The 18,196-nt window shown below is 38.0% G+C and overlaps 1 protein-coding gene across 2 annotated transcripts in view; it reads right to left on the bottom strand.

The window, feature by feature from the left end:
* Positions 1-18,196, bottom strand: part of ANO3 (anoctamin 3) — a 328,242-nt gene that overhangs the window by 8,848 nt on the left and 301,198 nt on the right. For both annotated transcript variants that reach the window (XM_060262282.1, XM_060262283.1), the window contains 2 exons: positions 2,637-2,717; positions 612-717 (listed from right to left, as the gene is read on the bottom strand). In XM_060262282.1, the coding sequence (XP_060118265.1) occupies positions 612-717; positions 2,637-2,717 (187 nt within the window). The remainder of the gene's footprint in view (positions 1-611; positions 718-2,636; positions 2,718-18,196) is intronic.

Below are 18,196 nucleotides of genomic sequence, written 5' to 3'. Positions count from 1 at the left end.
GTCAAGGAAGGAAAGGCCTTTGTTTAAGGAAATCAAGCTTTCTTTCATCCATATAATGGTCTTGAGGTTTGTTTTGAGGCCAGGATTTACCTGAACTCTTCTTCCTTGGGAAGCAGTGAAGCACCAGTGGTACTGGATAGAACTCAACTGAATCTTTCTTTTCCAGTCAACTCAATTCTCCACTACTTTCCTCAGGGTCAGGATGCTGGACACTTAGCCCTTTCCATCACCAATGACAGCAGTGAATTCTACATAATCCTGTCAGTCATTTCCTGGAGCCAGTTTCTTGGACTATATATAAATTAATGCCACTAATATTAATGATTATTTATGCCTGCACAGAACATGAAATCTTGGTTGTAGCAAAATATGATGCCATGAGAGAATGCTATTGATGGCCATTGTCCAAATCATGTCACGTGCATATCCCAAGAAAACTTTATATTCTGGGGAAATAAACAGTCCCCTGCTGCACACTAACATGGACTTTGCAGTGGTAGGTGATTATTTGTAGGTGTTATTGTATATTTTAATTTTGAGTTTGTAAGCCACTTTAAGACAATGGGGAAGGTAGAATACAATTATTTTAATTAATAAATTAACTAACTAACCTCAAATACTATAATGAAGGCCAGTCGAGCTGCTAGAACATGCCAGAATTGCAAGGTAAACTCGTAAGGCGTTGAACTCCAGGGAGGTGCTCTGTAATCTCTATACCTGTAATAAAAAATCCAAAATTATTTGGTAAAACTCAAGCCTGACATTCTGTATTTGATCTTCTTTTTGAAGAAAACAGAATCCTGTATATGGACATCGATCAAAATGAAAAAAAAAAAACAGTAAAGACTCCAGTAGCACCTTTCAGACTAACAAATTTATCATAGAATGCTAATGGTTATAATAAAACATAACAGTATATATTAATTATGTTCAAGTGGGAATGAGTAGTAAATACAGTCGAAATCAACCACACCTTGAATTTAGACCCATATATAGTGTTTGACCTATATGAACCCTGATGCCACCATTTATGATATGTAGATTGTTCTCTGTGCCTATGGAAGAGATGGAATCTGTGATGAACACTGGAGTCTGTCCTGCAGTTTCTTTGAGGCTGTGCAATTGCTTCACCAAGAACTGGAGTGTTTTCCAGAGAGTTATTAAAGCTTGCCTTTCTCAAGAGGCTTTCAGCCACTGAGCCTCTAATAAAGATTTTAATTTTGTTGTGATTTGTTAATTTTTTTTCTCCTACACTGATCATCTTTAATTATATCCAAGTGGGCAGCCGTGTTGGTCTGAAGCAGCAGAACAAAGTAGGAGTCAAGTGTACCTTTAAGATCAACAAAGTTTTAATCAGAACGTAAGCTTTCATGTGCTTGGAGCACACAAAAGCTTATATTCTGAATAAAACTTTGTTGGTCTTAAAGGTGACCTTGACTCCTACTTTGTTCTACATCTTTAATTATTACTTTTTTTGTATTTTAATATGTTTAATCACTACTGGCATTGCTTTGAGTAAATTAAGTTTGGCAAGCATATGCTGTTGTTCTGAGAGAGGTAGAAACTGATATGAATCTAACAACCTATCTTCAAAATCGTCTGCTTCAGGACTAGAGGCTAGTCTAATTGATTCTATGCTTATTACTTCCTGGTATTTTAATTTAGATTATACATCCTTCTTTCAAATTGGTGAGATTTTAGAAAGTGATCATCTGCCTCTTTTAATTTGTATCAAAGCCTTTTTGCTTCCTCTTTTAGCTTCCCCAATTTTTATTTCCCGTCTTTATTTGACACCAGCTTCTAAACTCAAGCCATTGAGGTGGAACCAAAATATGGCCTTCAGGGGTATATCCTGTCTCAATGCCGTGTCTACTGGGGTCCTGAAAAAATAAGATCATTTCACACCAGAGACTGCCATGATCTATTCTTCCACTTGATGTATATATTGCAGTCTAATTACACTGTGCCGTGGGTCCACTCCTATTTCAACTGCAAACAAAATCATGGTTTGATGCAGAGTGCCATTGGCTGAACAAGTTGAAGTTAAGGGCCTATTGCCATTTTAAGTTTTCCAGTTCTAGCCTCTTTCATGCCATTTAGATAAAGGCTAAAAGTCTCTATAAGGACCTGACTCATAAACAGTCTTCCAGGTTATGAATCTGGTCCATGTTGCAAAGAGCCTCAGCAAACAGAGATAACAAATCATTTTGGTAGATAGTTTCCAATGGCCTTAAAAATGGCCACACACCAAGTTCTCAACTTTCCCACATTGTTTGAGAGGCACATTATAACAACTTATTTAATGACGCCACGGCCAATCTCTTCTCTGTTAACCTGGCCTCAAGTAAATAAATTAATGAAAACAATTTATAAAATATGAATAAATCTAAATTGTGTTCATTGCAGGAAGATGGCTTTTCAACATCCCATTCCCATTTATAGTTTTGAACACACTAGTAGCCATACTAATCCATTTCAGCAAGAACAAAATATCTTTAAAATAACAGATTTGTTGTCGCATACACTTTTGTGGGCAAGATCCCATTAGATTAGATAAATAATGCTATTCATTGCATTGATCAAAGCAATCTGAATGCAACACAAGCAGCCAGCAATTTGTCATTAAGTGTGCATACCTGCAGTATCCTGAATATCCCATGCCAAGCTCACTCAGATCAAATACTGATAAACTACTGTTGACGTATCCCTTCAAACATCTAAAAAGATAAAAGTCCAGTAAATATTGTCTGTTGAAGAATGAATTTGTCATGAGTAGTGCATGCAAAGCATATACAATGCACACATCATTCTTGCTCCTTGCCATAACCAATGCATTCCCATGATTTTTATGGCATGCCTGTCAAATTTTCAGTGGATGATGAAGGCAAAACATTCTTTACTCTGCAAATTGGATAATAACATTTATGCTACAAAAATATACAAAGCCTTGAATGTTTAAAATGAAAGTTATGCTTTGAAAAAATTATACATGTAGAATTTATCTCTAAAAAGTCCACCCCATAGCTAAGTAAATACCTTCATTTCTGTGCATTAATGTGCAGAGAAATGCCTTCCTGGTTATGGTACCAAAACTTTGTAACTCTGTCCCCAGGGAGGTTAATTTGTCACCCTCTGTTGTTGTCTTCTTCCAGTGGGTAAAGACGGTTTTGACTCTCAATAACTGTTACTGGCCTCTTCTTGGTATTTTTTACTGTTATGACTGTTTATATATTTTATTGATTTATTGTATATAAAGTTTCTTTTTAATGTTTTTAATGTTGGATGCTTATCCAGCAAAGAGAATGACATCTGCATTCCCAGGTGCTGAAACACCTGACATTTGACACAGAATGTAGGATTCTATATGAGAACAACCACATGCCATGGTAATTCCTATTTGATCTGGATTGGATCTGCCATCATGCCATGACATATTTAGAATCCTATAGCCCCTACAGTGTTCTCATGATTGATGATTTTCTGTTTGTAGTGAGCATCATGGCATAGATAAAATGCTCCTGCCACCTCACCCTTTTTTAAAAAAAATAAAATTCTTTTATTAACATATTTTCACTTACAGACATAATATTAGGATATAAAGTAAATACAATATTTTGCCAGTTTGTTGTATATCTCAACATATCCCATCATATTACAAAAAAGGAAAAAAACAAACCAAACCAAACAATATTATTAGTGAATAAAAGGTTTGCTTACTGTTAATATATTTCACAGTGCTTAACTGTCTGCATTTTAAATCTGCTGTCTCTTTTCATAACTAAACCCATACATACTTGCATTAAAAGTATATTAAACTGTTATAATACTGATTTTTCGGTATAATGTTTTGTTCTGCCATGTAATTTATTAAAGGATACCACACTGCTACAAATTTGCTTTGATATTGCTCTTCAATAGAGTTAATCAATGTGTAAGTTATTTTCTGCATTATAAAACCATCCCATATTTTTTCGTGCCATTGATGTAACGTTGGTAGGGAGTGGTCTACCCATTTAGCTGCTAGGGTATGTCTTGCCGTTGATAAAAGTATTGTGAGTAACTCTGCTTTAGCTTTATTCTGAATGTTAGTTACTTCCTTGTTTAATAGCATATTTTCAGGCATGAAATCAAATTTGCATCCTGTGATTTCCATAATTTGATGATGAATTTTATGCTAAGAACTTTGAATTTTTCTGCAAGACCACCATGTATGTACTGTATATAATCTGCCTGATCCCCACAGTTTTTGCGACATAGTGGTTTGTATTTTTTATTTATTTTATTCATTGTTTTGGTAGGGAGATACCATCGCATTAATGTTTTGATGGATTAATATCTTATACTAAATATACTAGAGGTTAGACCTTTTGAGGTCCATATATCTTCCCATTCTTCTGGTGTGAATTCCTGTTTGCAATCCTTGTGCCATTGTTTTTGGTAGGTGGTAGTTTTTTCTTCTGCAGATTTGATTAGTATGCTGTATATGTTAGACATCATTCCTTTTATACCTCCTAAATGTTTTTTAATATAAATTTCAAATTCAGTTAATGGTCTTTGCATTGTTTGCTGTATTTGCACAGATTCTATCAGGTGTTGTAATTGCAGGTATCTGTACCACATTATTTTGTGTCCTAATTTCTGTTCTAGTTTTTGCTTTGTTAAGATTTTTCCTTTAGCTGTAATATCAATGAGTCGGAATAAACCTGCCTTGCGCTATGTAATGAACTCATTTGTTGCTTGGCCTGTGGGAAACCAGTTTTGATTAATGAACAATGCTAGAATAGATACGTTTGGGGCCAATTTAGTTTTCCTGTTATTCCATATTTTTAAAAATGTACTTAGGAAAACATTTTGTTTCAGTAAATTTTTGTTTATCAATTGTTGGTTCCATAGTACATCTGAAATTTTGTTGGGTAGTAAAGCACTATGTTCTATGTATTCCCAGTCTTTTCCTCTGTTTTCTTATATTGCTCTTGCTATTGGTGTTAGATTAGCACCTTTGTAATAAAAGGCTAGGTCTGGAAAGCCTATACCCCCTCTTGTTGTTAATCTTCTAATTTTTTTGTGCCCACGAAAATTTGTTAATTTCTTGCTGCCATTTTTTGAGATCTTTCGGAGCAATCTTTGTTGGGATCGATCGAAAAAGAAAAAAAGTACCTGGGAAGGATAAAGTTCTTGATTAAATGATATCTATCGGGTCAAGTTAAAAAAATTCTGTTCCAATCTTTTAATTGTTTACATACTTCTTGATGCAATTGGTAAAAATTATGATGAAATAAGTGGTGTAAATTAAGTGGGATTTGGATTCCCAGATATCACATGGTTTTTATAATCCAGGAGAAGTTGGTTATTTTATTAATTTGCATTTTTGTATTGTTCATGAGGTTAACTGGATATATTTCTGATTTGTTCGGATTAAATTTAAGTCCTGAAATTTTGCTAAAATTACTAATAATAGATTGTAATTCCTCAATAGATTTTATTAGATTAGTTAGGGATAGTATAATATCGTCAGCGTAGAGACCAATTTTCATTTCTCTGTTTCCAATTAGTATGCCTTGTATAGTGGAGTTTTTCCAAATGTCATGTGCTAAGGGTTCTAAAGCTAAATTAAACAAAAGTGGCGACAACAGGCATCCTTGTCGGGTTCCTTTTTGTAGATTGATGGGGGTAGATATATGGTTATTTATCTTTCTTTTTGCAGTAGGATTTCTGTATATAGCGCTGATTGCCAATTGAAATTTGGGTCCAAAATCCATGCTGTCTAAAAGAAGTTGTAAATAGTTGAATTCCACGTTGTCAAATGCTTTTTCTGGGTCAAGTGATATTATAGTAGCTTCTGCTTTTTGGCTTTGACAATGTTGGATAATATTTAATAATCGTCGTATGCTGTCTGTCATGTTTCTATGGAGCACAAAACCAATTTGGTCTTCATTAATATAGTTTGGCAAAATTTGTTTTAATCTGGCAAAAACCTTAGCGTCTGTGTTTATTAAAGAAATTGGTTTATACGCTGATATTTCCAGGTGATTTTTGTTTGGCTTTGGAATGACAATGATATTTGCTTCTGACCATGAAGAGGGCATTATGCCAACTTCTAAGATTTGATTACATAGATCTTTTATTGATTCTACTAAATTATGTTTGAATAACTTAAAAAATTCCATAGGGAAGCCGTCTACTCCTGGTGTTGTGTGACCAATGCATTGACTTTGCTTACTTCTTTTTTTTGTTATTTGTGCTTCTAACAAATTTTGATGCTCTGGAGTCAGTTTTGGGATAGTTTTATTTGTAGTCAGATATTCTCTAATTGCATCAGTATTGGGTTGGTTAGAGGTATATAGCTTTGTATAGTAAGTGGTAAAGCTTTGTATAATATTTTTTGTATCTACCTGCACTTTACCACTTGGATCTTTAATTGCAAAAATTTGTTTTGTCCTCTTTTTTTCTTTAACTTTCCATGCCAGGTACCTTAGCGTTTTGTGTGATCTTTTCCAATGTTGTTGTTTTACAAATAGTAAATCTTTTTGTATTTTTATGTTATCTATTGTTTCTAATAATCTGCATTCTGCCAAGTTTTTTATAAATATGATTGCGACCTGTATGCTTGTGTTGTGTTTCTAAGGTCTTAATGTTGTTTTGAATCATAGTAATTTGTGACATTCTCTCCTTTTTCAGATATGAAGAGATCGAGATTATTTGACCACCGAGAGTGGCTTTAAATGCGTCCCATCTTGTGGGCTGTGAAGTGTCTGTTATTTTGTTGGTTTTAAAGAAATTTTGTATCTCTTGTGATATTTGCAGTTGTACACTTTCTCTTAATAATATTGATTCGTTTAAAGACCAGTGTGGGGGTGTTCTGTTTTGTGTGAAATTTGTTAGTTGGCATAGCTCTGTGGCGTGGTCAGTCCATTGTTTAATGTCAATATCTGCAGATATAACCAATGCTAACCAATGATTGTGATAAAAGCAAGTAACCAATTCTCGTGTGAGTTTTAAAATGGGCTGGATAATATGTATAATCTCTTTCTGACTGATGTTTATGTCTCCATATGTTGCATAAGGCAAATTGTTGAATTAAATTATAGAGTTCTGTGTGCAGTCTTACTGTGTTTTTCTTTTTTTTCCCCCCTGATCTATCCATAGTCTTATGAATTATGTAATTGAGGTCTCCTCTGAGTATAATTTCTCCTTCCTGAAACTCTTGTAGCCTCTTTAACGCCTGTGTTAAGAATGGAATTTGTGAGGAGTTAGGGGTGTAAATGGAACCAATAGTTGTTGTCTCCCCATTCAATTTTCCTTTAACAAATAAGTATCTGCCCTGTGGGTCTCTGGTTTGATGTTGCAGCTCAAATTGTATGCACTTACTGAATAAAATGGCCACTCCTCTAGCCTTGGAGGTGCCAGGTGCATGGTAGTATGAATCAAGCCATTTTTATGGTAATATTTTTCCTTCTTGTTTCTTTAGGTGTGTTTCTTGTAGCTGTGTGATCTCTGGCTTATACCTTGTAAATACAGTTGAAATTCTCTTTTATTTTATCTTATTGTTTAACCCATGGACATTTAGAGAAATTACCTGGAATCCTGAAGTCATATTGAACATATGAAGAACATATGAAGCTGCCTTATACTGAATCAGACCCTTGGTCCATCAAAGTCAGTCTTGTCTTCTCAGACTGGCAGCGGCTCTCCAGGGTCTCAAGCTGAGGTTTTTCACACCTATTTGCCTGGACCCTTTTTTGGAGATGCCAGGGATTGAACCTGGGACCTTCTGCTTCCCAAGCAGATGCTCTACCACTGAGCCACCGTCCCTCCCCTTAATTGACTCTACTGATGAACGTATTTTCTTATGATATATAATATACTTTTCTTCTTTTGCTACGTTATAATGTCAAAATGTTTTAAATACTCTCTTAACTCGTTTTTCTTTTTTTTGAAAAGGTTCAGCTATGAAGTATATATTATAAAAACACATCAAATATAACAATTTAACTTGTACTTTTATTCTACTGTAAAGTCATTAATTCCTAAATATCAAACAAAGTTCCAAATATAAATATTAACCTACTAATTTATACTATGTCCTGTCTGCTATGCTTAGCTCTATATTCCTATTCTATAACTAATTAACTTGAACTATTCTATACTATTCTATCCCCTATCTTATCTATTACCAAATATTATGTCCTAAATTGTATACTTATATCTATATTCTTATTCTATATCTAATTAACTTAAACTATCTGATTCTATCTTCTTAATATTCTATACGTTCTTGTTCGTCTTATTTCTATAACTTAATAATACTGCCAAGTCAACAAGTTGGTCTAAGTATAACAACACTTTGACCTATTTTATCCTTCTAACGTTAAATTAACTATCCCCACCATGCCCGTTCCCCCCCCCCAGGAAACATTTGCATAGTATTTGAACTATAAGACATATAAATGAGCCAGTAACAGTAAATAATTCTGCAGAGAAAAAAAGAAAGAAAAAAAGGAGATGCAAGCATTAGAGTACATTACAGTGTTCCAGCTTTAAGCGTCCTGCATAGGCTGTCGGACCGGAATTTTACTGTTCTTCTGCGGTGTGTTATTAAATGATAACTTTCTCTTTGTAGTTTTTTGGGCATATTCTGACGGAATGTTGAGATGGAGTTTTTTTTTTAACAGTTTGACTCCGCTTTCATCATCATATGCCATGTAGAGTTGCCCTTGATAACGCACAGTTAAACTGCCAGAGATGGACCATCGATATCTCATTCTCACTTTCTGCAATTGTTTTGTGACTGATTTGAGAGTTTTTCGAATTTTCAGTGCTTCCATTGGTATGTCCGGGTACACGAAAATTTTCTCTCCTTTATATGTAAGGTAGCCTTTTTCGCAGGAGAAGTTTAGCTCCACGCATTTGTCTCTGATATCTGAAAACATCACCAGTATGTCTCTCGGCCATTTTCTGGAGGGTACATTGGGAGCACTGAATCTGTAGGCTTTAAGAATTACTGGAACTGCTCCCTCTATTTTTTGCAGTTCTGAGGCCAACCAAAGTTCCATAAAATTGGTAATGTCTTTGTCCTTTTCCTCCCCTCTGTGATCCCTCTGAATTTTAGGTTACCTTGCTTTATTTGAGTGTCCATGGCTATCATTTTTTCCTTGAGTTGTTGCATTTCTTCATGAATATGAATGCAGTCATCTTGATTTGACATACTGATGTTGTAAGCTATATCTGCTTGTTGCACTGTTTTATTCAGTGCGTCTGTAAGGTCCTTAAGCTGAGTTGTCAGGGGCTGAAGTAGCGCATTAAATCTTTCAGTGATGAATGTAGGCAGCTGCCGTTGAAGCTCCAAAAACGCTAAGTTGTTTTATTAGTTTTTAAACAGCATTTACCTCTTCTCTGTCTTTTCAAGCTGCCAATTGTTCGAATCAGTTTAACAGCAACATAGTCAAGTCTCCCTGGCCGACTTTTATCTCTCTGTTTTATAAATAGCTGGTTGCTAGGAATTTACTGGCTCGTTTCCCAGCTGGTGCTCTCAGAGGAATAGCATGTAATTGCATGTAACCTGAGAAGCTAACTTTCTGCTCTGGTTGAAAGAGACTCTATTCTGTGATGCAACCCTATGGTTTATTATCATCCTGAGCCAAGGAATTAAAGCAGTTACTATTTGCTATTATATCTTGAGACTAACATGGGTGTGTCCAAGCGAAGAAGAGACCAAGAGGAACCTCTACTCCCCCCTCCCAAGCAAAAGAGAATTGGAGATTTTTACTCTGTACAAATTCCAACCTCAAATCGTTTTGAGATTCTGGCTAATTACAATGATGATTTAAATAAACTAGCTCTAAATGAACCAGCTTTAGCTAAACAAAAAGTCGGTGATCTTCACCCTATAATTAATAACAGTAGTAAGCCTGATGGGGCAGTGCTGAGCCCTTTAAGCATCACTGAGTAAAAAAATTCTAATGATCCATCTGATCTGATCAGCCTTGTTGCTATAACAGTTGAGCACATTTATAACCAACTGAAATTGCTGCACAGCAAAATTGATCATGTCAGTAAGCAGCTGTCTTACTTTGGAAAGAGACTCCAGGAACAGGGTGAGTTGGAATCCTCAAAAAGCCCCTTTTTGGACATCTATCCCAAGACTGCCTCTTCAAAGCAAGTAACAAAGTCAACAGTAGGTAACAAATTAAAGTCTTATCCTCACCCCAAACAAAATCTGTTTAACCATCTGCAACCACAAGGGGAGGTGCCCTTTGTGGAACAGTATGCAACTATCCAAAAGACATCTAAGAACTTTATTCCCAGGGGAAATGACCCAGATTGATCTTCATGTGGTAGATTTCTTTGATGCTAGTTCCCAGTCTCAGAGGGTGCTACTATCATTTAGGTCAGCACAGATTCCTCAGCTTTTGTTGCGATCTAAAAAATACCTTTCATCTAAAGGAATCTTCCCTACTTGTGTCTTCAAGAATGAAATTATTCTACCTCTGATTCATTGAAAGAAATATCTAGACCAACAGAATAACTTTCTAACAGTTGCAGATAGAACTTGTGACATCTTGAATGTGAACATCTCATCTCGGTGGGGTAGGGCGGGATATAAATCGAATAAAATAAATAACTCTGCCACAGCCTAAATCTGTTACCTAAATCTTACCCTCTTAATGAACCTATAAGGTTTTTTCTGCAACCAACATCTTGGACGATAACATTAGAGATCAGTTCCAATCTCTCCAGATTTATGATCAACAAGACATTTTAAAAAGATTAGACTTGTTGAAAGAAAGTCTCTTATTAAAGCAGAGTGGGCAGCAAAAGAGATCTCCTGAGACTTCTTCTGCTGAGTTGAGAGATCTCCAAGATTTGCCTTTGATCGATCTAGATCAACAACAAGATCCACCTCATTTTTTAATCTCCATTCACCCTCCTTTAATAAACTCGAATCTTGATAATACGATACCTACTCTTCCATAGTCGCTACCAAAGCGTCCTCCACATCTCTCATTGATGTTTGTATGGTGTCTTGAATCAGTTGTAGTAATGTGTCTTCAGTTTGATAATCCTCATTCTTGCTTTCTTTCATTGCATCTGAAGCGGCCAGCGTCTTTTGGGTCGGTTTTTTTGCTTTAAATGACAGTTTGCCTGGTTTTTCCTTTGCCAGGTTCTTCTCCTGCTTTTTCCTCATTAGTGTTTTGTTTGACATGTTATTTTGGTTGCTTTTCGCATTGCTATTTGAGGTCCCAGAGGGAAGTTCAGGAAAGCTTTGGGATTAGGTGTCTGCCATGTTCAGCTCAGCACCACGCCCCCCCACCTCACCCTTTGATATCTGCAGGGGCCATGAAGAAGATCTAATCTACTATGTGAAGGTTGAAACAATAATAGAAAGATGCTGTAATCACAGACTTTCCAAGGAATGAGACCTAAAAAGCACCCCAGAAACACTCCTACTTTCTTCCCATTGCATGCTTGTTTTTATACCTTTTTGTAGCCATTGTTCTCCTTATCCATCACTGTTTTGGTGCCCTTTTTAAAAAGTCATTCAGGCTCTAGCAAGCAATATGACATAATGTTCTGCCAATATATGTTTCACTCATCTGGGCAGGGTCTTCTGGGGGTGCCACCCTGCAAATGGGCAAGATCAACAATGGCCAGTACACATGCATTACCTGTGGTGCCCCCCACCTTGTGGCATGATCTGCCTGTGGAAATCAGGAATACGGCAACATTTTTTGTCATTTCACAAACTATGTAAAACAGAATTGCTCAGGAGGGCATTTTTATAAAGGTAATAGGATATATTATAATGGAATGGTTCAGGAAAGTTCTTTTATAAAGGGACTTGGACTGTGGACTGTACTGTTATGTATATTATATATTATTGGTTTCCCATAAGTATAATCCTATCCTCACTGCATTGTTTTCCAAAAGCAATATATTTTCTGCATTGTTTAACATTCATGTTACCTTATGCTTTGTTTCAGATTTCTGTAAACTCTGTCCTATTATGGCTCATCCTATTGATTGCATTGATTTACAATTTACACTGTGTAATCTGCCTTGAGTCTCAGTGACAAAGACAGACAATAAATACACAAATAAATAAAGAGGGCCAGAGAACCAGTAAAATTTGGCTATATGGAAACAGTGAGGGCAAACAAAAATGTTGTAAATCTTACACTGAATGGTGTAAATGCTAAACCATTTTTTTAAGGGTCCAGAGGGGATCCAAGAAACTACAGACATTAGCCTAACGTCTGTCCAAGGCAAATTGGTAGAATCTGTAATCAAAGATAGAATTATTAGGTACTTAGAGGAACAAAGCCTGCTGAGGGAAAATCAGCATAGCTTCTGCAAAAGGAGGGATATTTTAATGGTTTTACAATGTAATTTTATCTTGTATGTTTTAAATTGTTAGTTGCCTTGGTGGCCTTTGTAAAGGCAGAAAGGCAAGATATAAATTTTGTAAATAAAATTGTATTAATAACATTGCTGGGTAGCCATATTGATTGACTATATAATTACACAGAGGCATCATATTTACAATACAGTACCCAGCTGAATCAGATCACAGTTGCAGGATCAAGAAGAAGTAGCTAAGGAGGGGGGAAGGGCATCAGAACAGCATTGTAGAGGGTTGAAAACACCAGTGAACAGATGTTAAGAAAGGATGGAATATTTTGCTCAAAAAAGTTATTTGGATAATATTTTATATAGCACAGATACCACACTTGATCTTAGCATAAGTCAGCATCACTGCAGAAAGGAGAATACAGAAGTGATGTTTTATGAGGTACTCTTTACATTTTTTAAGTGGTCCTACTTTAATATAATTTACGTTAGTTTGTCAGCAAATAGCACCTTTTAAAATCATGGAACAATCGACTTCTGCTGATATTTAGCTATTGAGTGGGTGAGAATGCAAGGAAAATTCATTCTCATACAGCACTGAGGCAAAACACTGATCAAACATGGACTATGTCAATGTTTTTTAAAGCAGCATTCGGTGAAATAACAATTGTTCTTCTTATTGTGATAGAAACTCAGAAATATTATTGAATGGCAAGGGAAGGATTGACCATGAAAAAGGTTATGGCCAGGAAAAACTATGGATGATGGAATAGAAAAAAGCATAAAGCTTCTTATATGATTAACAGTAGCCTTCTCATACCCACCTATTAAATGTGTAACTGCATGGCCAAGGAATAAGAAAACATATTGTTAATTGACATTTGAGGAGCTATAGTATTAAAAGAACAAAGCCCCCAGAAAAAACAAGACAAAACATTAGTCATGATTTTACCTAATATCTAGGAAAACCTAGGTTTACTAAAATAACATGCATTTACAGGTTATTATTTATTATTATTTAGGTTATAAGTTATCATTATTTCATAGTGTAGGCAGCAATGAATGAATACAATAACTTTTGGTTCTACTGTAAAGGGTCCATTCTACAGATTGAGTGGAATAAGAGCTCATCTGTCACCAAAGGGGTCAAAAGTACTGGTTGCAACTCTTTATGATGAAAAATATAACATTTCACTAAAGTCCACAGAAGATCTAACACTTCATATATTAACTTTCATAACTTCCTCAGTTTCACACATGCATTTTTTGTGCAAGAAAATTAAAAAAAAGAAGCTCCCCAAAGTTCATTGGTAGCCTTTGGAAGATGATTAGAGGAAGAGAGTTCCATAACTGAAGAACAACCAGTAGCCACTAGGGTTGGGCACAAACCAGGAAAATGTGGTTTGGTTTACCTGCTTTCCAAGTTTGGCAAGGATTGGATTTGCAGGGTCCAAATTACAGCCCCCAAAGAAGGTGCCCTTTGCTCCATTGTTTCCAATGGAGGGGGAGGGGGAACCAGCAAAAAGGCAAGAGCAACAGAAGCCCAGCAGAATAGAATCAAAGTCCCAGAGAATCTTTGCAATAGAAACTTCATGTGGGGGCATTTTTGCAAACCCAGCAGAACCAGTACAACGTGCCCAGCAGAATCAATGCCACTGTGGCACTGCAAACCCAACTGAACTAAGGTTATGCCAGGAAAGGGGTTTTTTGGGGGAAATATCAGGCACAGGTTCAAAAATATACAGAATGGACCCCTTGCAAGTTACAAACACCAAATGCACAGGGAACCTCACCTTGCCACCCTTTCCTCTACAATCTCTCCAAGTTGAAGGTGGATTATATTTCTGGAGTCCCAGTTATGGACCCCTCAAAAAAGTCTCTCACATTTATACCCTCCCACCTTTCCTGAGTGTGAACACCTCTATGTGACATTAGGGTGAAAGTGGGTATAGGAAGAAGTCCTCCACCCCTGTGTACCCATCCCCCATCCCTGGGCACCAAACTCATCTTGCCAGCCCACTGTAGCCCAGTCCTAGCAGAACATCACCAAGGGTCTCAAAAACCCCTCCCCTGATCTGTTTCTGGGACTCTCCACAAAGGCAAAAGTTGTTTGCATTGTCAGAGACACCAGCAGCTGCTAACACTCTTTGGAGAGGAAGATTCTGGCAGATCAGCACTTCACAGCAGATCTCTGGAGCAGCCAGGAGGACTGTCAGGGCATGGCCCAGATGTGGACAGTCCTGCCACTGCACTACAAAGCGGTTCTGCTCCATGTGCAGGGGATGGATGCAGATGAAGGCCACACAATGCAAAACTTCACCATCATGTGATACAGAGTAGTTTGAGGGAGTGGGTGGGCAGTGGCAACACCATCCATTGCTACATGATCAGGGACACCGGCATCAACATGCTGGCAGAGGTGAAGCATGCATGCCCCAAGGGCACACTTCAGGATGCTCTGGGCTGGGGAGCACTGTCAAGGCCACCTGGGATGTCCCCCTTGGGGTGTAGTTCTTGCTCTAGACCTGCCCTGGCCACCCAATTCTCATTCAGCGTAAAATCTGCCCATCTGCTGCATGAGAGGCAGGGGGAGGGGGGAGGGAGTCCACCTATGCCATGATTGTACATTTGGTGGAGGAACGAGCACCATGCAGAATGCCATCTCCTCAGTGACCATCCTGAATGGGAAAGAGTTCATCATCAGCTCCAATTGGCTGACCCTCTTCCAAATGGGGTGTTTCCTCAAGCCCTTCCATGGAGCAGAATCTTGGCAGAGAGATTGCAGGTGGGCATCCCCACCAAGTTGTATCCTCCCTGCAAGAAAGGGGAGTACAAGAAAGCCTGTATCTATGATCCTCCCCCTGATAAAAGGCAGCATTGCTTCCCTGAATGCAGAACTCTTGCAATGGAAGCATGAGCTCTGCAAAGAAGTGTGGCAGCTACAGGTCACCTGACATGGCCAGAGGGAACAGTGGGTGGAAAAGGCTGGGGAGGTCGAGGTGCCACAGATCAGCACCTCTGCCTCAAAGTGCCAACCAGGGTGAAGACCCACTACTGGTTGTCAGTGGTGAATTGAGAGATCAGCAATGGTGGGGATGCTAGGCATACAATGGCAGAGGAGTCAACAGAGGTGATGGTGAGGGAGTACCTCATGAAGGCATTTATCTTTTCCACTGTAGTCAGCTGTGCCAATGAAAATGGCCGCCCCTGAACTTTTATTATGAGGAGGAAGGCATGTGTTTATTTCCCTTTCAGGGCTAACAACAACTTTATCAGGAGGGATTGGGGAAAGGATTCTCCTCTTCCTATGTTCTTTGTACTTTCTGTGAACTTCCTATTTACTTGATCCCCACACAGTTGTTATCAAACTTCTAAAAAACTACTGTGGAATTTATTCATGGATATCCCAGTGTCATGTATGTTTTGGTACTAAGATTTATAAACTTTCAAACTATGGCATTCATTCTCAGTTAAATGCTCTAGTGTTGGTGAAAGACTGAAAAGGACATCCATTTTATTTTAATGAGATGTTTCTATATATACAGTTTAGTCAGGGATGTCGAACTCATTTGTTATGAGGGCCAGATCAGATATAAATGAGATCTGGTTGGGCCAGACCATGTCAGGTTCGGCTGAGCCATGTCAGGACAAGCCATGCTTGTGCCTATTTAAGATTAGGTAGTAGAGATATAAATTTTATAAAGAACACAGACAAACACAAATATATATTTTTAAAAACTTAAAACATGCTTAAAACTTTTCTCAGAATTGCTACCTGTTCCATGTGCAGGGCTGGAGAGATAGGCACAAATTAGAACTCACAGTGTGTGGATAAGACGATGGTGTAGGGAGGAAGGGTTTAAGTTTGTTCGGCACTGGGATGCTTTCTGGAACAAGCGGGACCTGTACAAAAGAGACGGTCTCCATTTGCCCCCGGATGGAACCAAGCTGCTGGCACATAAAATCAAATAGGTGGCAGAGCAGTTTTTAAACTAAATCTTGGGGGAAAGCCGACAGGAGATGAAATGTCTCTGGTTCGGGAGGACTCATCTCAAAGAGATGAAGGGTTAGCTGTTACTTTTCTACCGGGTAATGGATCAGAGTTGTCCACTGAGATGGTGACAAACAGTATGGGCTGCCTGCCAAAGTCTCGAGGCAGCAGGAGGAAGGTTGTGGGCCTAACTTGCCTGGGAAATTATAGATGTTTGTATACAAATGCTAGAAGTGTTCAAAGTAAAATTGGTGAGATGGAATGTTTAGTGTTGGGGGAAAACATAGGCATTATGGGAATTTCAGAAACTTGGTGGAATGAGGAGAATCAGTGGAACATGGTGATTCCTGGATATAAGTTATATCGGAAGGATAGGGAGGGAAGGGTTGGAGGTGGGGTGACTCTGTATGTCAGAGAGGGTATACAGTCCAGTAAGACTGAGGTCAAAGAATTAGATTCCCTTCTAGAAATGCTTTGGATCGAAATAGAGGGCCCAAAAGGAAATTTAACTATGGGAGTTCATTATCGCCCACCAAATCAAAAGATAGAGGATGATTATAATATGATGGAAGGATTAAAGATAGCAGCTAAACGTAAAAACTGTGTTGTAATAGGTGATTTTAACTACTCGCAGATTGATTAGGTCAATATGTGTTCAGGTCGAGAGAAAGAGATTGAGTTTCTAGATGCTCTCAGTGACTGTGCTATGGAGCAGATGGTCACAGAACCTACCAGGGGTGGGGCGATCCTGGATTTGGTCCTAAGTAATGCCCAAGACTTGGTGAGAGATGTAAAAGTGATCGCACCGCTTGGGAGCAGTGACCATAACGTTATTGACTTCACCATTTGTATAAATAGGGAGTTGCCCCAAAAGACCAGCACAACCACGTTTAACTTTATAAGGGGTAAATTCTCTGAGATGAGGAGGCATGTGAAGAGGAAACTGAAAGGAAAGGTAAATACAGTCAAAACCCTTGGGGAAGCTTGGAGAATATTTAAAACTACAATCCTAGAAGCTCAGATAAAATATATACCACAAGTTAGGAAAGACACAAACAGGTATAAGAGAAGGCCTGCATGGTTAACAAACAAAGTAATGGAAGCTGTAAAAGGTAAGAAGGACTCCTTTAAGCGGTGGAAAGCTTGTCCAAGTGAGATTAATAAAAGGAAACACAGGCTGTGGCAAATCAAATGCAAGACTGTGATCAGGCAGGCAAAAAGGGACTATGAGGAGCATATTGCAAAAAACATAAAGACCAACAATAAAAAATTTCTTCAAATATATTAGAAGCAGGAAACCAGCCAGGGAGGCAGTGGGACCCTTGGATGACCAAGGGATAAAAGGATTACTGAAGGAGGATAGGGAAATGGCTGAGAAGCTGAATGCATTTTTTGTCTCAGTCTTCACTGTGGAAGACGAGAAGTGTTTGCCCGCTCCAGAACCACTAATTTTGAAAGGGGTGTTGAAAGACCTGAGATTGAGGTGACAAGAGAGGAGGTCCTACAACTGATTGACGAATTCAAAAGTAATAAAGTCACCAGGTCCGGATGGCATACATCCAAGAGTTCTGAAAGAACTCAAAGTTGAACTTGTGGATCTCCTGACAAAAATATGTAATCTTTCACTGAAATATGCCTCCGTTCATGAGAACTGGAAGGTAGCAAATGTCACCCCCATCTTTAAAAAGGGTTCCAGAGGAGATCCGGGAAATTACAGGCCAGTCAGTCTGACTTCAATACCGGGAAAGTTGGTAGAAACCATTATCAAGAACAGAATGAGTGGGCATATTGATGAACACAAGTTATTGAGGAAGACTCAGCATGGGTTCTGTAAGGGAAGATCTTGCCTCACCAACC

The sequence above is a fragment of the Heteronotia binoei genome, chromosome 21 (assembly GCF_032191835.1).
Source record: "Heteronotia binoei isolate CCM8104 ecotype False Entrance Well chromosome 21, APGP_CSIRO_Hbin_v1, whole genome shotgun sequence".
Taxonomy (NCBI): Eukaryota; Metazoa; Chordata; class Lepidosauria; order Squamata; family Gekkonidae; genus Heteronotia; species Heteronotia binoei.
This window is presented reverse-complemented; position numbering and strand designations above follow the sequence as displayed.